Raw genomic sequence first — 26,822 nt, forward strand, 5'->3', positions numbered from 1 at the left:
CTTTAGTTGTGGTTTGTTAGAACAGTAGATGAGTACTTAAATTCTTCATTTCCCATTAGTTTAAATTATTCATCATGCTAACTATTGAATGAACAATTTCCCAAGTGTTCACAGTAATACCCAGAATAATCACTGGATTTGCAGCCGTGACAGTCATATATCCATTTGGGAAAAAATCTTCCCCAAGTTATGTACAAACATTGAACTTAGAGATTCTCATTAAATAAAAATAAAAAACCGACTTAGATCCACAGGTAACACACCCATCACAAATTTTATTCCAATGAGGCCAATAAGCAATCCAAGGTCATGAATGAAATAAAAACGAACACAGGTGGGGGTAGAGGTAGAATCATTCATATTTTTGCTCCAAGCAAAGTCATCAAGAAATTTTTGTAGTCTCCTGAAGTGTCACCAATAACTGCATTGTCAAGGCTGCTATTATACATGTTGTAATACTCCCCTCTGATTTTCATTGTGTCGATTTCAGCTCGACTTACGATTGCTCTTGTGAGAGAATCTTCATCTGTCCCCAGCCCAATAATCGATTTTCCGATTACCTGTTGATATTTCAAGCAATGGAGAATGTATTAAAGATAAATGCCAGTTCCAAAATAGTTCAAACTATCATGCTAAACATTCCATTTGGATGACTATATTCAAAATAAAATCTTAAGGGATGCCGTAGAACAGTAGAGCACAACCAGGTTTCGGAGAAAGTAAAATGGGCAACTAAAGAAGGAAAGTTCTGCTGAAGTTTCCAAAAGGAACTTCACTTTCACTTTCTCGTATTAAATGAACTGATAATTGGACCATCTGTCAAGGAAACCGCAAGTTTGGCCAGATGAACACCAAAAAATTGGAATCATTCTTACCAATTTGCTTCGCAAGTAGCGAGGTTTTAAATCCAAGCTCGGTATTGTTTGATTCGCACAAGAAAAGGGAAAAAACTGGTTCTAGTCCTACATTTGAAGCCAGGTTTTAAGCTGATGTGATAGACACAGAAGAACATTTACAAGAATCTGCAGCCTCAAACTTCCTAGGTAGGGACTAGGGAGGAAAGAATTTACCTCTGCAAAATGCTTCTCAGGGGAGTCAATGCACCAAATTACCATTTTCAAAAGAGACTCTAAATCTTCATTCCCACAGCCTTTAATATCCTGTCGAGAAACATCAGTTATGATATTCCCAAAGAAACAAAAACAACAAATAGTTTTTGATTGTTAATGAACAAGATATACCTGGTCAATGGGGTTTCCATAGTTTAGCTTGTAACAGTTAAAAGTTGCTCTGAGCTGAAAGAAATTCCTTGTGCAGAGGATCCATGCAACTTGATCACAATCTAATTGCTTTGCTTTGATAGCTTCATGTAATGTAGCTGCCTCTGACTTCGCGACTGACATATCCACCACTTCTTTGTCATACCTGTAGGAGCTCACTAGACTCGCTAGAAGCTGCACAAACCCACGTTATGAACCATCAATATATTTCAAATTTCAATTGGATATACACGTGAAAATTGAACTTCACTAAGCTAACTGGACTGACTTTAGCCTACAGACTGTGATGTCACATAGGCCCTATAATATGATGCCATGGGCAGATTTCATGAAACAGGGGAGCTCAGTAAGTTTCATGCAACTAATTTCATCAAACGTTTGCTTCTTATGTGTATGACTGAGGTTGCCTTACCTTTCCGAGTGGCATATCAACAGTGGAGGCAATATCCTCTTCAAGTGAGCAATCAAAAAGAGAACAATAGGCCTGCCTGACTGCCATCAGATGATGAGGTGATGATGCACATGCTACCTCAACTATCACTTCTAGGTGTTTGATTCCTTTCTTCTTTATCCTTAATGCATCCTTTGCCAGTCTAGCATCCCTTTCTGGAGGATCTTGGGTCCACAAAATCACTGCTTTCTATCAAACATCAAGCGACAGAAATATTGTTACATATAAACATATGGAATTACATTTGCGAGCGCAATAGCTTAATAGAATGGCATGCTCTTGTTATAACAAAAATGTCATTCAATAACCCATTGACCTTAAGGGCCATTTTGAAACCTGTCTAGATGTCCCCGTAGTACAGCTATATAGTAAGATATGAGCATAGTTTTTGTAGAGTAGATCGTCTGCCATTGTCAATTATCTCTAATTAAAATTCAAAACCAAACGAGTTGCTGATGAAAAGAACCCTTTATTTTTTCATTCAAACAAGTATTTTTTTTTTTTCTTTTCGGCATTTAAACAAGTCAAGCATGCAGATATTTGAGTTAACTGAATACTGGTTAGTACAACCAGATGATCTATCACCGTATTCTCTTAAAATTCAAATGAAAACATGTATTATTAGTGATTGGATTGGTCCATATATTCGTTAATAAATTATTTATCAATTGGAACTGTAAATGGAAATCAAATTCACGAAACAAGTTGATCCCTTTAAGACATTTTTAACATTAATAGACTTAGATATAAACATGAGTATTTTCTTACTTAGGCTACTATATCTTGAGTCTTGACAATCAACATTCACTATAAACTTGTTTGCACATACGCTCTCCGATTTACAACTACAAGAATTCATGTTTGCTTGATTTTTTAGGTATCTTTTAGATTTTTGGAACTTTTTTCTCCTATTTTATGATAATAAAGGACCTGATGGGAAAGAGGAGACGTACTCCAAAATCGCCAGAAAGTTCAGAATGGAGCCGATGAATGAGTGATTCATTGTAGAGCTGCTGATATCTGTCTTTAATTATCCTCCTTTGGCTTGTAGTCCTGCACCCTAATACCCGTATAACAGCCTTCTCGTCCGTCCCCCATCCTGTATTTGTTTGCAAAGATACATCAAGAGCCATATATTATAGGAAGGACAAACGTGGTAAGCAATCCATTTACAAAAACATTCATGAGAAGATATTTCAGATGAATATTGCAACTCCTTAATTTACTACTGCTGCCTCATATCTTTGGAAGGAAAAACAAGAAATCCACAAACAAATAGAAAAAGAACTGTTGTAAAGATTATAACTTACTAAATTCTAATAATTCTTCGAAAGAAATTCAAAGAATAGAGGGGAAAATCACCATAATCAATATTAAATTATCATAATTCGATTTCAGTCTTCTAATTTGGTTGAGATTAAGGCTCAGTCGATTTGAATTAATTTCAGTCATCCCATAAGCATACATTATAAAAACAGAGATATTGAGAGGAAGATCATCGTATCTCAATCCCAGTCGTCTCTGATCACTGCAATGAATGAATAGACACACATAATCACATATATACATACGCATATGGAAGCGAGAAATAAAACAGCCCGAGAATGAAATAACATAAGAAGAACATCATGGCACTCACTACCACACACACACCGAGTCGGAGACACACCATCGAAGGCTTTCTTGAGTCGCTCACAGTCTTGGTCTGCAGAAGGAACCACATTTGGCACTCTCAAAGTACCCATTTTTTCCTTATCCGTCAAGAGCTTTTTTCTCTGCAAATCAGATTAAGTGAACTAAAACCAATGGAAACGATTCAGTTTCTTCGAACTACAAATACTATGTGACTGAGGGTTTATCTAATTAACGAAGCATGTCTATTATTTGGCGGTCTTTGTTTTGTTCTTCATTTCTCTCTTTCCTTTCCGTGATCAGTTGGTTTCCCTCCCTCCTCTTAGGCTCAAACCCCGCTGGAATAAAGAACTTCTCGTCTCTCTTTTTATTGGACGAAAATACCCTCTTAATTTTATAAAAACTTAGGGGCTTGAATGATATATTCTAAAAGTATGGGGGGTGTAAATAACAAGCCCCTGTTTTTTTTTCCAATTTATGTTTTGCATCTTCACGTTCTTGGCATTCTTGCTATTTATATGAACTCCCATAATGAACAATTTATATACTTCATCATCATTGTTCTTTTTTCTTTCCTTTTGCGACTAACTCCTGAGATTTACGTTTATTTAATTATATTGAGATATTTAGTCTTTAAATGGCCATAACTTCTAATAAAAATGTAACCTCTATGTACATAAACGTATCAGTTTCAATGAATTAAATATTCAACTCAACCTGCCAATTATACACATTTATTTAATATATAGACTCAACCATACAAATTAAAGTCTTTTTTCAGATATTTAGCAGCGTTACATTCATGATCGTTTTGAATATAATTTAAAAAAAGAAACGATGAATTAAAAAAATAATGGTTCAAATCCAGATTTTTTATCCAGAGAATCGAGTTATATATATATATGAGTAATGCTATGTACAGTTCCTATTTGAGGATTGCAATGTAGGCCTAGACAATTTTATCTTTAAAATTTTTTAAAATTATAAAAATATCCCTCCTAAAATGATACTTTTTCTCATTTAATAAAGGGCTTGCACATGCAATTCCTACTTGGAGACTGCAAATAGAATTTCTATATATATATATATATATATATATGTGTGTGTGTTCTTAGTTGAGACTCCTTCATCGATGCCCACAACTGCATTATTACTTGCAATCTGTGATTTATCAATTTCCAAACATTTCTTCCATTTTTTCTCATTGTTTCTTGTTTCCCTACCTTGCGCTCAAAAATATTAATGCCGGCCTACCAAAAGATAGAGATGAAAAGAAAGCATTAATTCTTCCAGGACGTTCCGACTCAGCAATCACTATCGATCCAGCCTTTTTTTAAAACATATGATGCATTCCTTACGCAAAAACAATGTCAATTATACTAGTGGACATGGTAGGACATATAATAGTAAAGAAGATGATCAGGACATGGAGCTACATATATATATATATGGATCATCTTCCTGTAAGGACTTGATAATAATTCATGAACATCATGGCCGTACATCTCAAGAACCAAAGCTGGCAGCCGGTTACACAGCCCACAAGGACTGTCTTTTTCTCCTTGCATGTGATGATCCCCACGTACAAATTTAAAGCAAAACTGTCGGGTTTTTTTAACGTTAGTATACTGTGGTGATCTGATCTTCGCTTTATAATCATAAAATCTACAACCTCATCGCTCAGAATCTATCTTGCGTTATGTCCAAGTGAGATTATGAGTTGTATATTATATGTTACATTAAATGTGATTTTTGATAACAGCTTATATGACAGTACTTGACATATCACACACTCAAGTTAAGGAATAGATTCAAGCATATATAGATAAAATTATAATAATACGTCAACTAAGACAAGACAAACATGATCGCGACTATCTTAATCCAAACATGTCCTTAGATATATATATATATATACTCCATGCATATTATATAATCTCTGAAGTTATCAAGATAATCAGACAGATAGCAGCTTGAGGCCATAAACTCATCATGTATATATACTCTTAATATTGTACGTACGATCTGTAACGAAAGTTATTGTATATCGATCCGATCTCTTGATCAGACAGCTAGCACAAATTACCATACATGCAAGCCATAATTTTCGAAATTAGTCAGTACGACTCCAGTCGATATCAGCCCAACATGTCCCACAGCTTGAAGCTTGCCTCGCGTAGAGAGACTAGAGAGCGGAGAGCCATTAATTGAGTGGCCAAGGACTAAAGATCGAACATATTGTATTATTATTGCCACCAAATCATGTAGAATCTGCTGGTATCATGATATATTGTTTTCCAGCTGCATGCAGCCACCTAACCAAATGGATTATAGGACGCACAAGCTGATATCTATCTATATATCATATGTATATACATGTGATACACATGATACCTACAAAGCAAGATAAGGATTGCAATTATTGGCGATGACGATGATGATCATGTTCTATCCACATGCACCATAAAGATCATTAAATATATATATATATATATATATGAAAAATATTTTAGCTATAAAGGGATTACACAAATGCATGTAAAATTATAAACTGATGAGGCTTGATGTAGTATGTCAGATTGTAAAGTTACTTTTATTATAAAGTAGATCTAACAGATTCCATGAATTCATATATATCAGTCTATAGATTTTATTTTGTGTAATTTCTTTATTTATGTAGCAATTATCTCTCTCTCTCTCTCTCTCTCTCTCTCTCTCTCTCTCTCTCTCTCTCTCTCTATATATATATTTGATGGAAATATGCTTCATTGCATTTATTCATAAACGAAGTTACAACTGTGACTTATCAATACAGGAGAACCAGTGTAACAGCCCGCTAGAAATTCAATTGTGGAATTTCTATTGACTTTAGGAACCTCGTGAAGACTCTATAAGCTTTCACGAATCCACTAATCGCATAGGTTTTAGCCTGTCAACATAGTTAGTGTTATCACTCACTATGGTGCCAGAAATGCGATTTTAATTATTTGAGATAGTTAGAAGTGTCAGAATACATTATAGTCTACACCACTAGGCTTAATTGAATATTTAGGATTTTTCAATACTAAATTTATTACGTTTATTTTTGGAGTAAATAGTAACCTCGGTAAACGTACTAAGCGCAGTGTTTTCAAAATCACAGTGTGAAATGTCTAAATTAGGTTAGCGAAATTTTATTTGGACACTTGGCAAGATCTTAACCACACATAATGAATAGTATTAGATACTTGGCACAAAGAGAAACCATTAGATGGAATTGTGAAGGAAATCAAGGTGTGAAATCATGACACCTAAGCAAAATACACATTTGAAAAATATCTTAAGAATAGAGATTTAAAATACACATGGAAAGATTTTAGCCACCTTACTCTTCCAAGTCTACTCCACATTTGGAAAATATCTTAAACTGATTTTTGTAGATATTATTGGATAGAATATTTTGAGATAATCTTTTATAGATATTTTGGGTAGGAGAAAACTATACTCAACTCTCAACTCCAGCCTTATCATCTTCCTTATCTCGTCCATAAGCATCTACAGCCATCACCCACGAACTTATCTTCATTTACACGTTCCTTTAAAAGAATATCAAACACTTTCTCTCGGACAGCTTTTAGGAGTTCTTTTGCACGCCCATTTCGAAGCTTTTGTAAGTGTTTTATCATAAAGTCTCTTTCATATAAGTTGTTCCTTTTTTAGTCTAGTTTACATGAATATCTTATTTGTCCCATTTGAAAATCATTTAGTCAGTCAAATATTATGTAAACTATAGAAAGGTCATTCTGGGAGATAAACTGAAGAATATGTTATAGTTTGGAGTTTTTGACCAAGCTAATGGATAGATATTGGTCCGAAATTTTTATAGAATATTGTTAACATGTATATATGACTATTGGTTGAGGATTTTTGCATGATTAAAGGTTTTGATGAAAGATTTTCTTAGATTTAGAAACTTAGAAACTGGAAGAGGAAAAACAGTTTCTGTTTTGAGAAAGTTTAACTCTTTGGTGGTCTAAACCTATTCCAATGACTTTGATAATTTTATTGGAGGATCCTAAGCATCTTATATACATGTTATATTATTATTTTGAATATATTTTATGTTAGTTTCAAAAATATGAAATTTTATGTAAAGAGATATTCAAATAAGCCAAAGTGTGGATGTTCTTGGCTAAATTTATGTTTTGGTTAATTTTTAACCATGTGATCTTGAATTAGAAGCTTATATATATTTTAGGACATATTTTTAAACCATGTGATGGTTTGGTTTGAAGATCACATATTTATAAGTCATAAATCAAAAGGTTGATCAAAACAAGTTGGAAACAAAAATCAATAGAAATAGCATATGAGAATTTCGGCCCTATGGAGTTTTAATAGTTGTGATTAGTTTTAAATTTTTCTAAATTGATATATGAATTGAGGATAAAATTTACATGAGGCATGTAAATTTTGGTGACTTTTAGAATTAGTATGCAAAATCCTTAAGTTATAGGTAAAACGGTCATTTTCCTACATGTAGAGAGTAAAATAGAAATTTTACTCTTTAAGTTAATATTTTCCATATTTCAATTTATTAGTGATTTAGTGCTAACTTTTAGAATCACTAATTACAGTTCCTCGTGATCGCGCTTAAGGTTTTATAAGAAATGCGAAGATCGAGGTAAGTTAGCTTTTAACTTACTAGCAGTCTACTGTGTATATGTGCTAAGTAAAGGAACTACAATGTATGTATGTGTGTTATCATATATGTCATGCCATGCCAAGTTATCACGTAATTGTCTATTATACAAAATTTATTCTGTCATCAATTTTTATCTGTTACATAATATATTCTGTTATGTATTACTGTACATTACAAGTACGTCATGCTAAGTATGCCATCTATTACATATATGTCAAGTCATGTAATATTCATTGTTGCAAGTATGTCATGTTAAATATGTTGTCTATTATATGTTATGCCATGTTACGAAATGTTTCTATCTCAAGTTGGTTATGTATTTCAAGTTATGTTCAAGTCACGTTATGTTACATCAGGGCTTCAGTCCTTTCATATTCCAGTCACGTTTCATCTTGATTACTTATGTATGGAGTCACAGCAATTGTGACGCATACACTACGTGAGACACAGCAATTGTGACACGTAGAATACATGGGGCCACAACAACTGTGGAGTATGTATTTTTCATGTTAAGTCAAGTTTCAAAACAAGTTTATGATAAATCAAGTTTTAGATCAAGTTCATGTCAAGTCAAGTTCAGTTCATGTTTCAATTTAAGTTATGTCAATTATGCTATGTTGTATGCCAAGTTATGCTTTAATTACTTATGAATTTGATTATGCATTTATGCTTTTACTGTCATCCATGCATCATTAGCCTGTGTGGAAGTTTTTTGTTAACTTGCTGAGATTTGTAATCAAATCTCACTGTGGTAGTCCCAACTACCATTCCCCCCGAATGGTAGATCTTGTTACAGGACCTGAAGGAGAATCAGGAGCTGACCAACTAGACACAGTTGACTGAGCGACGATGCGACGTCAATGTTAATATAGTAGTTAACGTAAATTACTACTTGTACGATGGAGTTGCATCTCCAGTACTTTTTGGATCATAATCATTTTGGACTAGTGTTATGATCTTAGTTGTTCAATGAGTTTTTATATATCAAGTATGTTTTAAACATTTGGGATATTTTCAATTTGGTGCATAGTATTGCTAAAGAAATAATTTATCCGCTGCGAATATTGCATAATGTTAGATGCATGTTAGGAACATTGCATCTTATATGTCATGAACGGGGGCAGGTAACCTTGTGTTACATGTCTCGACGCTTCAAATGTCCGTCTAATCCCAAACGGAATTTGGGGGCGTCACAACCAGACTATAAGTCAACTAACGCAACTGCTCAAGAGTTCCCCGCCAACAAATTTCTTTGTGACATACATTGTCTAAACTTCTACACCTTCTCTCTTAACAGCAGTAAAAAAAGAAAGCGCCCTATCAAACCAGAGCTAAAACAACCTTTCTTCCGAAAAAGAGAGGTACACTCACGCTCCATCCTCCCAAGGAGGAGGAGTACATCCACACTCTCTCCTCCCAAGGAGGAAGAATACTAACACCTACCTTCCTCCAAAAGAGGAGTAGGACAAACACTCACATTCCTCCAAAAAAAGAGTGGGGCACTAGCCTATTTATTTATTTTTTAAAAACTAAAACAGACTAACTACAAAACAAAAAAATGCATGTAAAACAAATGGGCCCAGCCTGAGCTAAAGGCTCAGCCCGTAAGTATATGGGGCCCAACCCGTTAGGGTTTCAGCTCATAACTCTGCCGCCGCCGCTAGGGTTTCATCGCTACTCCCCGCCGCCCCTTCCTTCTTCTCTGATACTGTGCAACACATAATGCTGCATCGACCATCACCACAAAGCACGGGAAGACGAGGCCCAGATTTTTGCTTATCAATCCGACGGCCAAAACCAGAGAGAGAGAAGGCCAACGTGCCTCTTGCCGACAACCATCAGGACTCCGCTGCTCGTACCAACACTCTGTTACGAAACAGAGCAACGTGTCTCTTGCCGATGAGCCGCCCCGCCGTAGCCTCGCCGCCAGTGTTTTTGATACCGTACCGTACCGGCCGGTACGGCCGGTATATATCGTACCGGTATCTAGACCGGTACAAAAAAATATGTATTTCGTACCGGTCAAAATACCGGGTGTACCGGCCGGTACGGGACTGTACCGGCCGGTATTCCGGATTTCGGCCGGAATAGGTGTTTCGGCCGGTACACAATTTTGAATTTCTGAAGAAAGTTTCAGCCGGTTTTGTTATTATGGCAATTTTGTAATTTATGTGAAAGGCCAAGGTTATTTAGTCATTTAGGCATTTAGGTTTACTTTTAGTTGCTCTTAGCCTTTTACTTTTAGTCGCTTTTAGCCTTTTACTTTTTGTCTTTACTGATTCCTCTCCTCTTTCCCAACCATCTGCCTTCTCCTTTGGCCTATTTCTCTTTTTTTTTTTTTTTTTTTTCTCTTCTCTGATGATCTGCTTGTTGCCGGCATTGTAATTTTTTTTTTTTTTCCTTCTCATCTTGGCATGCAGTACCCTTGCTGGTTTTTTTTTTTTTTCCTTCTCTTTTTTTTTTCAAGTTTTAACTTCTTGAATTTTTTTTTTTAATCTTTATAAGAAATAAAAAAATAATATTTCATGATTATATATATATAATTTATTCAGGTATAAACTATTCTGAAACGGTACCGGTACCAAAACGGTATCGTCACCGAAATATTATTCCGAAACGGTACACGAAACGGTACCGGTATCGAAATATTTCGTTCCAGTGTCTTGACCGGTACGACATCCGGTACGGTATTCAAAACTTTGCTCGCCGCACCTTAGCCCATTTGTATATTTATATATGGAATGCAAATTTTGTATATTTATAAGCTGGCCGGGATTAATAATTCTCTTGTTCATATCATGTCACGTTAGATATATTTTGTAATCAAAATATCAATATTGGAGATTCTTCATTAATATTTGGACCTACCTTATATTAATTATACGCCTTATATATATGGCATGTGCTACACACCTCGATTTTTTTTTCTTTGGGTTTTGAATAATAATATTCTGACATTGTTTGGTGAGAAGTATGAATTGTAACAAATTCTGGGGTATTCTAAGAAATACAGCAGAATGTGGGAGCATCATTGCAAGAATAAAACAGTATGGTACTTGATTATATAAAACTGAAGTAATAAACGATAATACGTTAAAGTGGTCGGTCGGGAGCTACATGTCATTAAACTCTTAATTCAGTTTTATTTCGGTTTTTGCCAACCCGGCCTATTATTATCATATTGGTAATATTAATATTGATACACCCAAAATGCCCCTACAATTATTAAATGACATAATTGACATTGTGGGGTCTATATAAATTACGACTCTTGGCCGAGAAGATCTTCATCTTCCATTGCCTAAACTCCAACACAAAAGGATCGATGGCAGCTCTCCCTAATGAATTGGAAGCTCTCACCAAGGCCTTCTCTGGTACTTTCGTTTTCCTCCATTTTTCCTCATATTACTTGCAGTTCAACTTTCTTTTGGTTTAAAGCATTCCATTTTATGCCATAAGCTGCGATTTATTCACGTTAGTTCTTCTTTTCTTTTTCTTTTTCATTTTTAATCCTTTTTTATGTTTTCATTTTATTTCGTAGGATTTGTATCAGTCTTTCTTCACTTTCTTCTGTGCAAGGGAAAATGGAATCCATTTTCTCCTTCTTCTGAAGTGAGGAAATTAAAGCTATTATCCTAACAGTTGGATATATAATGGTATACTTATGCAGGGCATGGAATCCACGAGCAGGCATTAGTATCGATATTGGGAAAATGGCAACCAGAAGAAAGGAAATCCTTTCGGAAAGGAAGTCCGCACTTCTTCGTAGAGGACGAACGTAACTTCGAGCGGTGGGATGAGCACCATGTCAGGCTTCTTAAGCATGAATTCGTGCGTTTTAAGGTAATTTCATTTTATAAACTCTTTTCTCTAGTCTATCGCATTTGCATTACCACAGTTAACAGTATCAGATTATATTATTTTTTTCTTAAAAAAAAAAAAAATCTTAACTAGTACTATATTCAAATTTGAAGGGAAAAAAGTTTTAAGGGCTTTTTAGTAATTTTACCTTTAATAATTTGCAACATTTCAAAAGTTTTTTTAAAAAATTGTTTTATTAATGGTGGCCCCTTGAAAGAATTTAGTGTAGCTTGGTCCTCAAAAATTTAAATTCTAACACTGTCCCTGATTATACAATAAGTTGTAATCAATTGAGGGGGAAAAAAAAATCTAATTTTTTTAACTTAAAAAGTACTGCTCAGACGATAAAAAAAAAAAAATAGTAACTTGGAACGTGGGAACTATTGAGATAACATGTCTTTTGAATGATGATCAGAATGCTGTGGTGCTTTGGACAATGCATCCATGGGAAAGGGATGCTAGGTTGGCAAAGGAGGCCTTGAAGAAGGGTCCGCAGTACTCGTATGGCATTCTTATAGAGATCTCATGCACCAGATCAGCTGAAGAGCTTTTGGGAGCAAGGAGGGCCTACCATTCTCTCTTTGACCATTCATTAGAGGAAGATGTTGCCCACCACATCAATGGCAGTGAACGTAAGGTAATTGGTACCGTTAACTATATGTGATCTTTGACCCAAGTTTAGTGTTTATCGATCGAGACTATCTCTGCATAAGTATTTAATGTCGTATTTATTTCTCTCTTCTCTCTGCATTAGACCATCGGATTCGGTCGAGGATCTCAATGGGAAGTGATATGACTATTTTCTTCTATGCTTTGAACAGCTCTTGGTTGCACTTGTTAGTGCCTATAGGTATGAAGGATCAAAGGTTAATAACGATGCAGCTAAATCTGAGGCTAAAACTCTTTTTAATGCCATAAAAGATGCCAATAAGAGGAAGCCCATTGACGATGAGGAAGTAATAAGGGTGCTGACAACAAGGAGCAAACCCCACCTCCAAGCATTATATAAGCACTACAAGGAGATTTCTGGCAAGAACATTGATGAGGTATGAGTTACAGAAGCACCAATATTGAAGGAATATGCACTACTAATAACAATCTAATTCAGCACTTGTTTCCTAACCATATGCACGTTGAAAACAGCCCGAGTGTTTTTCTAAAATGGAGTCCTTGAAGACACGACTACATTTTCTTGATCATAGCTAACAATATTTTTTATACTGAATTCCTAACTTCCTGCTCTATAAAGACGTGTGAACTACAGAAAACAACCCTATCCAATGATTCTCTATTGTCAATAATTGAAGTGTCAGTGTTTAAATCACTCCTAAACTTTCATCCATAATTTTGTTCAGGATCTCAATGCTGATTTGCGGTTGAAAGAGACTGTGCAATGCATATGCACGCCTCAAAAATATTTCAGCCAGGTAATATGGAAGCCACATCCAGATTGCAAGGATATGCAAAATGCAAAGTTACTTAATTTTTTTTTTTATAACATTTTTCTGAAGGTCTTGAACACTTCACTGAAAAGGGACGTGGATAAGAATACCAAAAAAGCATTGACTCGAGTAATAGTAACCCGAGCTGACACAGATATGAAGGAGATCAAAGAGGAGTACAATAAACTATATGGGGTTTCTCTGTCCCAGAAAATTGAAGATACAGCTAATGGGAACTATAAGGATTTCTTGCTTACTTTAATTGCAAGAGGTGGCTAATTGGAAATATGGAAGTTAATGGAATGATTCATAATAATTGAGTTACTTTTTGGGCTGATTGTTGATCTTTTTCCGTTTTGCGGAACGTGTTCTTTTTTTTTCTTGTGATTTTATTAATAATCCTCACTTATGGCGAGGGATATCATGATTACATCACAACTATATATCCTTCAAAAAAATCAAAATCTTGCGGCATGTGTTCTTGTGCTTGTATGAGTTTTATATCATAAAAGAAATGTGGTCAGCCACCCATATGGAACTTTTATTTTGTGTTTAGTCTGTTTCCATTTTGATATAATAAGCAAACTGGCATAAATTTTCAAAAATCTTATTCATCTACTACCCTTTCGAGCCACAAGTATGATTCCCTTGGTATTCTCATAGTCATTCCCAACTATAATTCCCAAATGATTTGACTGATTTTCAGATTACAAACAGGTGTGATGGACAATAATTTCCATATAATTATAAGTTTCATGTCGCAGTTTGAGATCAAACATCTTAGTATCTATCACATTGATTAGGGAGGGCAGGGGTGGACCAAGAACATCCAACATTGTATGTTTTTCGGGTTGCAATTGGTACAATTTCTCAATTGATGCCTTAGATCAGAAACAGAATTCTCATTTACTGCACCCATAAACTAACGTCCTTGACAACAAACCCCTTATCAAAACACTCAACAAAAGCTCAAAAGAAATTCAAGGCAATACCATGGAAAATAAAGACACCTAGCAACAAAGTCCAACTAATTAGAACACCACAATTAACCAAATTTATTCGGAAGACTCTCATGATAGGAAAGCATGCATCCATCTTAATCTTCCTTCCCAAGCAAAGTAAGGAGGAAGGCCTTGTAATCTCCTGCAGTTTCTTTGGCCACTGCATGATCAAGGGAAACACTATTCCTCTGGTAGTAAAGCTCCTTGATGTCCTTCAGGTCCCTCTCTGCCCTCGTTACAATCACACGAGTCAGTGCATCCTCATCAGTCCCATTTCCTTTTATTGCATTGCGTACTGTCTGCAGTATGCCCAAGAAAATGCTCCTAGTCATTAATTGGAACTTAATTTTATTACTGAAAATTAATCTTTGTTCTATAAAATGTCACCTTTTCAAAATACTTCCTTGGGTCGCTGATGCACCGAATCGCAGCATGCAATGCCTTTTGTAACGTCCCCACATCGGAATCACCCAACAAATTCTGGGGAAAAAGGCATGTTTAGATCATCAGTTCTTTATACGATTAAATACTTGTGTGTTATTTTTGCCAATTAATATATATATATATATATTTTAAAACCCAGAGAATGTTGGTACCTTAGTGATGGAAGTGCCATGCTCATCTCTGTAGCGGTTGAAAGAGGCGATGAGCTGTGCCTTGCTTCTTGAACTCAGAATCCTGATAACTTCTTCATTATTATATGCCTTGTCTTTGATAGCATCGCTAAGAATATCAGCTTCAGATTTTGCTAATCTTTCATTGATCTCATGGCCAGCATACCGATAAGCAGTCACTAGGGCTACCAAGAGCTGTAATTGTCACCAAAACCCCTAATTAATTGCTCAATCACCTCAAATTCGGATAAGAAATTGAGGGGATCTTGATTCATATAGAACAACAAATATATAAATACATATATATATATATATATATATGTATAAGACAGACTACATGCCTTGCGCAAATCACCAGAGGTATGAGCAGCCACATCTTCTTCCAAGGAACGCTTGTATCGACAATGGTAGGCTCGTCTCACAGCCAAGAGGTCTTCGGGAGATAGGATGCATGAAATTTCGATGATAACATGGTAATCAGTCTCAGCTTTCTTGATGGCTACATTAGCCAAAACAGCATCTCTATCTGCTGGATCCAATATCCACCGGTACACAGCTTTCTATATATCATGTATTTTTCCAAAAAGATTGATCAACTTGTTTATGATTAGTATCGCAAAAACAACAACCGCAGATAATTGCAAGATAAATCATGTAATTATGATAATCGACTAACCTCAAAATCCCCCGAGAGTTCAGATTCAAGGCGCTTGATGAGATCTTCTTGATAAAGCTCCTCATAAGCTTGCCTAATTTGCTTCCTTTGAAACTCATTTCTATGTCCGAGTATTGAGATTATTGCCTTCTCGTCAGTTCCCCATCCTAACAAGTTATGTTTGAAGATCGAAAAAAAAGGGCAAAAATGCAGATTAGTACAATTAGCATTCCTCGCAAATGGTTTTCTTGAGTCCTCAGGGAACGAGAATGGAAGCCCACGAAATCCAACCACATTTCAACACGTACATATATATTGCATATGACTTGATCAAAAGATGGCCGGGATAGAAGTTAGATCGACTACTACTAATACTGATCATCAGCTCAGTCACCAAGAAAAATAATTCAAAGAACGGAAAAATCAAAGAACGAACAAGTTAACATTAATCAACCTTGAAAAGCATTCCGGAGAGCTTGTGCGTCCTCGTGGACAGAAGCGTTTTGGGAAACAATGATGGTCGCCATTGTCAATTACCTCTCGGCCAATCTCTCTCGACAGAGTAGAGATCCTGCTCATGCGAAGGAGCTTACAATATATGTTGCTTTAAGTTCGCATGTTTTAATTTCCCACGTACATACGTACAGCCACAGATTCAATATACATATGGAATTTAATTAATACGCTTTTAATTAGTTGGTTTATTGGTTCTTATATATATATATATCTTTTGTAAGGAAACTATATATGTTAATAGTTTGAAAATATAATCTTTTTGTAAGGAAACTACCAGGAAATTTCCTCTACAATATTCTCATGATTTAGGAAGTTTCCAGATTTTCATTGTATTATCTCTAAATGAAAGCTTTCTTTAATTTCTTTCCTTTCCACGACTACTCATTGACTTAATCTCTGAATTAGGTGCATGATGACGAACTAATTAAAGATGGGTAGATGTAGGTTGTTCAACTATATTTGGATTATGGACACTTTACAATTTTATTTATTTTTTTAATTTTATGTTTTAATGAGTCAAACACCTCAAAAAATTAAATATACGACATGCATACATACACTAGCATATATGTGTTGATTCAGAATGTTACCTTTGAAAGCCTTTCGGAGAGCTTCAGCATCTTCTGTAGGAGAATGGGTGTCAGGAGCAACAAGGCTGGCGGCCATTGGTAAATATCGAAGCTTTTTTGAGTTTCTCTTCGATGATGATGATGATCAGTAGCTAGAGATGATGATGAATGTGAAGGACATCTTGCCAATGGCCGTCCTATTTATAATACTATGCTTTAACATCAGAATTAACGCCAAACTCACTCTTTATCATGTTAATTTGGACGTTACTTACATCTGATCATAAAAGAAAACACTCAGCATCTCTTCCTTCACTCCAATTATCGTACACATGCATGCAGCCTTGCAGGTCTTTTCGGCCTTCACGCCAATCACGAGTCTTTTCTTGAATAACGCCTAAATCTAGATTTCAAAAAATTCTTTGCTCCATTTGAATCAGTTGCTACTCAATTCGAGAAAAAATATTTATAATCATTAATGGTATAATGGCTGTGTAATTATTTTAAAAAAATTAAATAAAATATAATATACATATTAAAAAAAATTAATTTTTTAATAGTAGACCATATTCTTTTTTAAAACGATTACGCGACGTTTACGTATTTCACAATTATATGTAAAATTACTCATGCATTCATGCATAAGGGAGATTTTTGTGTTGATTGTGTTACAAAAAACATAAAAATGATACTTTTAGTCGTGAATACTCAAGCGCTACACAATTATTTAAAAAAAAAAATGAATAAATACGGGATTCACATGAAAAAATTAATTAATTTTTAATAGTAGACTCTATTCTTTTTTAAAATGATTGTACGATATTTACACACTACATAATTATATGTAACATTATTTTTTTAAAAACATTCCATTATTGGTTTTAAGAGTAATGAAAAGCAATGATCACTTACTATTGGTACCAACTAAATTATCAACTTCGGAATAGATTAAATGTGATTATATTTTATTTTCTGTGGGCCTACACCAAGAAGGACTCCATGGCCCAATGGATAAGGCGCTGGTCTACGGAACCAGAGATTCTGGGTTCGATCCCCAGTGGAGTCGTCACTTCCCTTTGCACAATGCACTGCCTTCCCATCTTAGGTCTAATTCTTTTCTATTAATGCATTTTTTTTTTTTTTCATGTTTCTTCCACCTTCTGAATTCGTAAATAATGAAAGCAATAATAAAGAATACTAAACTACTAATGTTTCTAGAATAATGCTATATATAGTTTTGTAACGTGTAAGTCTCGCGTACTCTTTCTTTTTAGAAAGAAATCCACTATTAAAAAAATAATTTATTCACGTGGTTCTCAAATTTAATAATTTTTTTCAAAAATTGTGAATAAATTATTTCTTTAATTATAGATTTTTTTAAAAAAAAAAAAAAGAGTACGCGGGACTTACCTATTATAAAAATATATCTAACATTATTTATTAGTTTTCAAATTAACCACGTTTGATGGTTTTCACTAGTTTTTGTCAAAATTGCCCAGGATGCTAATCTATTATGACCATCCCGCTATTTATTTGTTTTTTGTTTTTTTATTTTTTATTTTCATGGATAGTGGAAAAAATGAAAAACAAGCTCTTCTTCACCACCCACTTTTCTTATCTTCCTCCATCATCTTTCTTACTTCTCCGATCTCTTCACTACCACCATAATTATTTCTTCCTCTTTTTATATTCTTCTATTTATTGTGATGATGATTTGTTTTCTCTTTATTTTCGTCTACTTTCTATCATCTTCTCGCTTTTTTCCTCATCGTCACCGCATTCTTTCGTTACCATAGTTATCGTAATTATTATTTGCCATCGAGCTTTTACAAATGGCATAGATCGATATCTTATACAACCAAATTATTAGAAAATGGTTTATGTCATCAACTAAATACTTTAGAAAAAATTATATATTTTTTTAAAAAAATATTATATTAAAATATCTTATAAATAATTTTAAGTGGAACCAAAGAAAGTCTTTAGCTAATAATTAAAGCAAATATTATCAAATCAAACCACTTTAATAAGAGGATAATGGGTAGGCCGGAGTCAAAAATGGTGTTGCAAACGGGCATTATCACCTAATTAATTAATTTAAAAAGAAGAAGAAGAAGAAGAAGAAAACAAGTATAAACTAGACTCAGTGAGTCATGGACCACTTGACCCAAATCAGAGCGACCTCCTCCACGAATTAGATCCACCCACTGGGCCCACTTGAAATGAAACGCAAATGAACCGAGTAAAATTTCTTTTTCCCTTTAAATTTCGGAAATGAAATTCAAATCCAGCTCCAGCGAATCACGTGCGAGCATAAGATCGTTCTCTCCTGGCCACAAGTTCAGATACGCCCCCGACACGTGTAGCCCAACTCCACCAATCGAAAACCCGCGTGACATCACGTGCTCCCAAACTCTGGAAGACGCCGTTTCACTTTGTGGTATCTTGGCTTGCCGTTTGGACAACAGCAGCAGGAGGAAGAAGAACAACAACAATAACAGTACAAAAGACAACATCTTTGCATGCTGTTTTTTAGTCTCGGAAGCTTTATGCTATCTCTGTTAGCATTTTTCTGAGGATTTTGGCAAATGTGCGAGTCAATCTACGTGCGTGGCTATGATCTGGGTTTCTGTGTAGAGATTTGCACTTGGCTTTTCAGAGATGTTTGATTGGAACGACGAAGAGGTTACCCAGTTCATCAATTCTTGCGAATTTTATTTAGTTTTGTGTTCTTTAATTTGTTTATTTATTCACATGTATGTCACGTCTTGGTTCTTCGTGTTTGATATGATTGAAGTTCGGTAGTTAATAGTTTGATGGTCTGAATGTGAAATGGTTGTATGTATACGAATTTGAGCTTATGATGTCAAGTTGCTTCTGGGTATGTTAGCTTGTCTTGTTCTGGCTGTGGAATGCGCTTTCTTTCCGTAATTGTGAATTCGTGTGGATTGGTTGAACGGTCATAGATATGGTAATAGGATGCTGGACTATATTCGGATTTTTTTAGTGCAGAGAATTAAGAACAAGGCTATGAAGTATATATTGGTATTCTATCAGAAAGTTCACTGTTTGCTGAAAACAATTAGAAATTCAATAGAAAACATGTTCCCTATTTTTTTTAATACCTTATTTACTGCTACTGAAAACTTTGAATAGGAATGGTCAAGGGAGAACCCAACTAGCATGGCTTAAGGTTAAATGGTACTTCAGTGTGATACTGAGACTTTCTTTCCGAGAGAGAGAACATTTCAATTTCAAGTCTTTCATGATTCTCAGTACCTTAGTGAAACATTTCCCACATTCAGTCTGCTAAAAAATAAGTACCAATCCAGCTCAATATCCTTTAATGCAACAAATAGGAGCTGAAGATAGTTTTTGCGGTGCAGAGAAGAGTTCTATGGTGGAGTGAATGAAAGTGACATGAAGGAACAAGGATTGGGCTGGAATTTCTGAAAATTATAATCCAATAAAAAGGGAAAATTTTAATTTCCAATATGGAATATTGCTCAAGTGGAGTCGTATGGGAGATATTGAGCTTTGGTTTTCTATGATTTAACTGAGATTAAGTGTTTGTTAAACGTTAGACAGAAGCACAGAACGGATGAGACTGAAAGAAGGAGCTGCTAACTTGTTAGTGAATCCTACAGCTTTTTAAAGTTGGGGCTTGGAATCAAATCCCACCTTCATCAAAATGCAGGTTTCATGGGAGTGAAGCCCATTCTCCTGGAAAGAAAAAGATAAAATGAAGGGAACCCCGGTTATGGAGTCTTCATGAAAAAATGTGCCTCATGGGTTAACTCAATGCGCTTTCAATTTCCATATCCCTTTGGCTAGCAGTAAATAACGAGTAGTGATTGATTTATTACTTGAAGGACGAGACTGGAGGTATTTAGTCAACTTGTTTTAAAGGAATTATCAAGGTAGGTGATTTCTAAACTGTCAAAGTTTGGCGTGAATAAGGGGTTTTGCTTTGCTTTAGTTAGATTGTGGAAAATTTGAATTATCGCTATTCTATTGTCATTGTAATCGTGAGTCATGCTAGTGGGTTTCTCAATTTGGAGTGAACTAATATTTGGTGAAGGTTGACTCTTTTCATAGACAGTAGTATTGGATAAGGTTTTGGTAGTGATAACTAAACCACCCACAAGAGATGTGTGATTTGCAGGACGCAAGAAAAAGTAGCTGATCACATATTTATTTTCACGTGCTTTCATTCAGGTCTTTGGATTTATTGGGTTTTCCTGTCTTTTCTTAAGTCAGATTTCAAAGACTGTTATCAAGAAAGGGATCATCTAATAAAGTGATTTGGTGGAAACAATTCTACTGGCATTGCTGTGATTGAATTGGAATATATAAACTTTTGTAGGAATGGAAGTGATTGTAGAAGAGGGGACTGTGCATCTGTTCTCCACCACTGCTTGTTGGTATCTCATAGATCTCGTATGATCATAGATCTTAGTTAAATACAATATTTTTTGATTGACTATCACTTGCATGGAATGCAATAAGGCCAGACACTTGAAACAATTGGAGAAAGAAGCCAAAATATCTTTAAGTACTCAAAAAGGTCTTAGACAAGCTTCGGATGTTCTGGAAATGAAATATATATAACATGAGCTTGAGGTCATCCTGTATGCTGGGAGTCTTTCCAGCCCTTTAATTTTTATAAGTGAGGTGGCATAGGTCTGAGGATCAGTGATTTCTGCTCTGAACTTTCCTGCAAGGAACCCCTAGGTCACTGGACTCAATCAAGGGTTAGCTAGCAGAGAATTACTTTAGGAAAGATCAGATAATTTCATTTGCATGTATGCTTTATGAATGGAAAGATCTGGTCAAGACGCACCTGAGGCGTAACAGTATTTGTGGCTTCAGTTACCTACGGCATTATTTTCACAAGCAGTTTCACTGGCCTTTTTTTTCCTTTTGAAAATTGTGCTAGATGCTTTCTTAAAATCTAACGATACGTGTATTATATGCTTTTAGTTGTCAGTTGAACTCTAATGATGGTGAACATTAAGAGTCTTTCCCTTCATACCTATCAAAGATGTTTTCCTGGGCTGCATAAAATTTAATGAATTCTCCAACATTTGTGCTATCAATTGCTTAATCATTTTTTATCTGGTTAGATAACTTTGTTATTCTTACTTATCATAGTGATGCTTGAACCGCTTAAATTTCAGCTTGCAAACATAATATGGGGTGAGGGTGATGAGAGTGGTGACCATATTGTGCCTTATCCTGAGGCAAGTGAAGATTATCCCAACAAGAAGCAATGGAACCAAAAAACTGCTACCATCAAGTCTACTGAGCTGAGTACAGCTGGGGTGAAAATTGATTTGCATGGCAGAAAGCTGGAGAGCAGTTCCGAACTTGACACCAATGCAGATATTACTACTTCAGGATTAGGTGTGGATTTATGGCCTGATTTTTCTTTATCCAATCCTGCCAAAACTGATCAGGATTCTATGGATACTGAAGTATCTAACAGCTTAACTGAAATTAAACAATTTAAAGCATCAAGAGGTGGTAAAAATGTCAATTATTCAAATAAAGTGCATCTGTATTGGTGTGTATATATATATATATTGTGTGTGTGTGTGTGTAGCCCAAGCAATAGAAGGGGCAGTTATTTAATTTTCTCATTTATAATATGATTATTTGGACGGCAGAGACAGCTCAACTTGATAAAGATGTTGAAATTTTTCAAAATAGCCATGAAGATAAAGAACAAGATGATTTGGTTGATTATGAATGGGCAAATATTGGGAGCTTTGACGATCTTGATCGAATTTTCAGGTAATTTGAGCTAGCTCTCTCTCTCTCTCTCTCTCTCTCTCTCTCTCTCTCTCTCTCTCTACCTTTAGCAGTAATTTAGCATCACATTGACAACACTCTGATACATTTTGGTAGGCATGTGGTGATATATTGATAAATAAAGATATTCTTTTATGAAATTGAAAAATAAATGTGCTACATAAAACTTACATTTAGCTTTATCTAAAAAATGAGTTCTTCAAATATCATTGCCTCATTGTTTTAGCCTTGAATTATCAAGTTCTCTAGCCTAGACAAGTAAAACAATGGAACTTGAAATCTGGAACTAATAGACAAATTTTCGTGTTGGGCTTCTTTTCCATTTTGGTGAACTTTTCATTTCCCAATTTTACAAGTCTTGCATCATGTTTTAAGCTGAAAGTGCAACTGATTGATAAAAATATTAGATGAAAGATCAGGGCGAGCATGATTAATTATGAAAATATTCTCTCCGTTTTTTTATTTACTTTATCACTTCAATTATTTTGCCTTTTACTTTTTCCTTTTATTCTTCGTTCTTTTATATACTATATACTACGGTATCTGTCTGACTCAATATCCTCACAAGTGATGATTTTGCAGCAATGATGACCCAATTTTTGTCCATGCAAGTCTTGGTAATGCTGATGAGCAATGGTCTTCTTCCAAAGTTGTTGCTAACAGCCCAGTAAAAACCTTCCCAATATCTGTTGACTCACCAAGTTTGGCTTCTGGAGAACCAAGGAAACAATTTGAAATTAAAACAGAATATTTGCAACATGATGACCAGGCATTTACCTTCGGCCATGGGAAAATCAAAGATCCTGCACTGCATGATATGCAGAATGCACATGGGATCTCAGATCATGTGGAATATGCTGGAGATAAAAGGAAGCCTGTGGAAAAGGCGCAGGTATTAACTATTTTGCACTGCAAAATGCTTCCCACCTAAATAAGGGGACCACAGAAATCACATTAGTTTTGTTTGTCTCTTGCAGATAGATACGGACATGGTGGTGAAAACCTCTGCAGCAGCCTCTCGCCCAGCTGCTGCAAATGTTGTGAACACCGAGGAGCTTATCAATAAGGTGACTCTTTTAAAAAAGATCAATTCAACCTCATAATGGTATAATTCTTAATACTGAATCTTGTATTCAATCAGCATTCAAAGGGGGAAGTTACTGGAAATGTTATATCTTTCATGCTGCAATTTTATATTTAATATCTCATTGAAGTGTTTGGTTAAAGTAATGGGAGATTTGTTATGGATATTATAGTTATCAAACTATATTCAATGGTTCATATAGATGGAATCTCTGCATCTTCATGTAGCCTCAGCCAAATACGTGTTATATAGAATGATGTTGGGCCTTCAGAAAGAAATGTTTCCTGATGACTTTTCTGCGAAGAACTTCATTATTGCTAAGTGCAGAGGCAGATTAACAACTGATTCTGAGTGTTAAAAATTTAGAGTTGGCTGCCAAGTGCACTATGTTCAGGATCTAATAGTTCATCATTTGGTTATCTGTTAAAACTGGAACCTTTGGTGCAGTTTAGCTTGTAATCTCTGGATCTTCCCATCTGTGGCAGTTGTATTCCTAACATATGATGATAGTTTTCAACTCATTTTTGTCCCTTTTTTTTTCTTTCTAATTGTTACATGCCTGAACATGCCATTGTATATCATGATGACTTTGAAGGTCTGGACAGTAAAACAATTTACCCCTGAGTGTTCTACTTACTATTCTAGTTTCTTATTCACATGTATAGGCTTCTAGGCAAACAAAAATGTTGAAATATCAGAGAAAGTCATTGGAGAAGAATGACGGGACAACATTACCACATTTGCATGGTACCTGGTCTTCATCACGAAACCCATCCCCACAATTTGAGAGCCAATTGTCTCCCTCCATGCATCAGTCTCCTTCCTCTTCAATGCTCAGTCAACAGAGGCTGCTTCCAGGACCTGAGTCTTTACAATACCAGCATGTTGCCAATCTATATGTGGCTCCATCAGCATATGGGAATCTCACGAGTCCATATCCTGCCATGCCTGTGCTTGCTCACATTCAGTCTGCTGAGCATAAGCATCAGCCATTGCTTTCTGGTTGTGATGGTTCTCCACGAGGAGCAAATCCTCAAAGCAAGTCAGTGAACACCCCTGTGAAACCTCTGACCATGACACCTCAGGAAAAAATTGAAAAACTAAGGAGGCGGCAGCAAATGCAAGCACTGCTTGCCATTCGGAAACAACAGCAACAATTTAGTCCACAAGTCCCTTCTACCAATAATTTTATCACTCAAAGATTCCTCCAAGAAAGCCAAACTCAGCACTTTGAGGAAGCCGATCTTGAAGTTGAAGATATAAGCACTATTCCTGCTCTGAATCCAACCTCACCTATTGAGCAAGATGATTCCAATACAGTCTCTGTGGCAGTAAATAATTATTCAGTGGAGGACATGGTACTTTACAGGCTTCAAGATATTATTTCAAAGGTATGCCTGATTTATGCAGGATTACTTTCCTTGTAGAGTAGATTGGACTAGCTTAAAACTTATGATAGCAAATGTTTTGATACAGTTGGACATGAAATTAAGACTTTGTATACGAGATAGCTTGTTCCGGTTGGCTCAAAGTGCAATGCAAAGGCATCATGCTAGTGATACAGGCAGTACCAACAAAAGTTGCAGGGATGAACATGAAGTCGTTGCAAAAGAAGAAATCAACAGTTGTAATAGGTTGGTACATTGAATACAGTCATCATTCTGTATCTTCAAATTGGAAGTGTGGACACCTCCATTTCTTTTACATACATGGAAACAGTTAAATTCGAACATCATGCACTTCTGATCTGTTGAAAGTTATTGTTGACACTAGATAAGTGATGGTTTACAGATTAAATATTATTAATCTCAGTTTTCAGTGCATTACTACCTAGGTTAAAAGGACAGGTTAGAGAACTGATGGAAAGTGGATGGTGACTTCTGTGTGGGCAGTTTAGTAGTTTTTTTGCTTACCTTACAGGAAGGGAGAGAATTTATTTCAATTAGTTTTAGTTATTTGAGCACAAACAAAGGTATTAATCTTTTAGGTCCATGTTGGATCTTCACCCTTGTTTATGTTCATGTTGGGTTTTCCCACCCATTATCTTAAGTGTTTGCGTTGAAATCTCTAAGAAATTCAGTTTGTTTGATCTTACACTCCATATGTTTGGGCCGTTTCCTTCTTTTTTCGGTATATTTCTTATGGTTCTAGTTCTGTTCGGCCGGTTTGGCCCATTTATCTCTGTTGTATTTCTGCTAAATATATTGCACTAGCACGTGGGCTAGAGTGTTAGAGGAAGTCATATACTGGCCAAGTTAGACCATGATGGTGGGAGTTCATTTACAAGTTGCACCTCTCCAACTTCAGCTTAATCATGGTGCAGCTACATCTTTTCCATGTTAGATGCTCAATTCATCATCACTTTCCTTAGTTGAACCATTACGGTATTGCAGGTATTCAAGGATGCCTGACATGGAGACAGAGACTAATCCCATAGACCGAACAGTAGCCCATTTACTCTTTCATAGGCCTTTGGAGTTACCATCAAGACATCCTGATACACCTGAATCACCTACTTCTACAAAGCTTCCATGTGAACGCAAAGTAGCAGGCTCAGTGAATTTGTCGATGGGCTGCCTGCCAGAGGTTGCAAAAAGTAAACAGAACTCTCCGCACCAAGGATCTAAGAATTCTTGCCCATTATCTGAAACCCACGATGTCGATCAGTTTAAAAGCAGCCCTTGCGTAGACACTTCAGAGAACGCTTCAAACAATGAGACTGCAGATGGTGGAGCTGTGAAGGCTGAAGCCTCTAAATGAATGGAGTTATTTCCCGGGATTCTGAGGGTAATTCCTTCCTTTATCTCTTACATGCCTACTTATCTGTTTTCCATATATAATTATATGGATTTACTGGTAACGCTGTAGTTCTCTTCCATTGTCAGCCTAGTGGATCGTTATCAAGAGTGAATCATGGAACCTCAAACCTCATTGTTATGGAAGACCCTACAGAAATTGCATGAATGCATGTTTCAAGTAGTATATTCAAAATGGTTATGTACTTCTATCTGAGACTTTATAAAATTCATGGTGATGACTGTCGTGTGTGACATAATATATGCCTAATGCGTGGAAGGGTGAACCTACTTTAAAGTGTCAAGTCTCGGCAGATACATGCATGCCAACTGAGTTGGAAAGTTTGAATTATATACTTGAGGTACTTCATTATAAAATCGTTGGGCTATATCTGCTTATGTTAAAGGTGGACTCTTCACTCTC

At 35.7% G+C, this 26,822-nt stretch overlaps 4 protein-coding genes and 1 non-coding gene across 12 annotated transcripts; 3 read left to right on the forward strand and 2 right to left on the reverse strand.

The window, feature by feature from the left end:
* Positions 1-117: 117 nt before the first annotated feature.
* Positions 118-3,705, reverse strand: LOC122291526 (annexin D3). Of its 3 annotated transcripts, none has more exons than XM_043099291.1 (6): positions 3,385-3,705; positions 2,685-2,830; positions 1,693-1,920; positions 1,242-1,454; positions 1,071-1,160; positions 118-560 (listed from the first exon to the last, which is right to left on the reverse strand). In XM_043099291.1, the coding sequence occupies exons 1-6, from the start codon at positions 3,452-3,454 to the stop codon at positions 357-359; spliced, it is 951 nt and encodes a 316-aa protein (XP_042955225.1). In that variant the 5' UTR covers positions 3,455-3,705; the 3' UTR covers positions 118-356. The 3 variants fall into 3 exon arrangements, with proteins under 3 accessions (XP_042955225.1, XP_042955222.1, XP_042955223.1); XM_043099288.1 differs by having other exon boundaries at positions 3,371-3,705; XM_043099289.1 differs by having other exon boundaries at positions 3,401-3,704.
* Positions 3,706-11,259: 7,554 nt separating this feature from the next.
* LOC122292843 (annexin D4) lies at positions 11,260-13,894 on the forward strand. The gene is made up of 6 exons (XM_043101388.1): positions 11,260-11,421; positions 11,718-11,890; positions 12,324-12,545; positions 12,730-12,954; positions 13,264-13,335; positions 13,420-13,894. Exons 1-6 carry the CDS (start codon positions 11,373-11,375, stop codon positions 13,627-13,629), a joined length of 951 nt encoding a protein of 316 aa, XP_042957322.1. The 5' UTR covers positions 11,260-11,372; the 3' UTR covers positions 13,630-13,894.
* A 298-nt stretch (positions 13,895-14,192) lies between these two features.
* On the reverse strand, positions 14,193-16,885 carry LOC122292842 (annexin-like protein RJ4). Of its 2 annotated transcripts, none has more exons than XM_043101386.1 (6): positions 16,727-16,885; positions 15,642-15,787; positions 15,307-15,525; positions 14,948-15,160; positions 14,739-14,831; positions 14,193-14,650 (listed from the first exon to the last, which is right to left on the reverse strand). In XM_043101386.1, exons 1-6 carry the CDS (start codon positions 16,800-16,802, stop codon positions 14,447-14,449), a joined length of 951 nt encoding a protein of 316 aa, XP_042957320.1. In that variant the 5' UTR covers positions 16,803-16,885; the 3' UTR covers positions 14,193-14,446. The 2 variants fall into 2 exon arrangements, with proteins under 2 accessions (XP_042957320.1, XP_042957321.1); XM_043101387.1 differs by lacking the exon at positions 16,727-16,885 and adding an exon at positions 16,075-16,267.
* Positions 16,886-17,698: 813 nt separating this feature from the next.
* TRNAR-ACG lies at positions 17,699-17,771 on the forward strand. The gene has a single exon. It is a non-coding gene; the product is annotated as a tRNA-Arg (tRNA).
* Positions 17,772-19,119: 1,348 nt separating this feature from the next.
* LOC122291426 (protein LNK2-like) lies at positions 19,120-26,804 on the forward strand. Of its 5 annotated transcripts, none has more exons than XM_043099137.1 (9): positions 19,120-19,390; positions 21,886-22,228; positions 22,375-22,501; positions 23,102-23,411; positions 23,497-23,586; positions 24,269-24,994; positions 25,080-25,237; positions 25,997-26,390; positions 26,472-26,804. In XM_043099137.1, exons 1-8 carry the CDS (start codon positions 19,367-19,369, stop codon positions 26,361-26,363), a joined length of 2,145 nt encoding a protein of 714 aa, XP_042955071.1. In that variant the 5' UTR covers positions 19,120-19,366; the 3' UTR covers positions 26,364-26,390; positions 26,472-26,804. The 5 variants fall into 5 exon arrangements, with proteins under 5 accessions (XP_042955071.1, XP_042955072.1, XP_042955073.1 ...); XM_043099138.1 differs by having other exon boundaries at positions 26,489-26,804; XM_043099139.1 differs by having other exon boundaries at positions 22,381-22,501.
* The last annotated feature ends 18 nt before the right edge of the window (positions 26,805-26,822 follow it).

This window comes from Carya illinoinensis, chromosome 13, assembly GCF_018687715.1.
Source record: "Carya illinoinensis cultivar Pawnee chromosome 13, C.illinoinensisPawnee_v1, whole genome shotgun sequence".
Taxonomy (NCBI): Eukaryota; Viridiplantae; Streptophyta; class Magnoliopsida; order Fagales; family Juglandaceae; genus Carya; species Carya illinoinensis.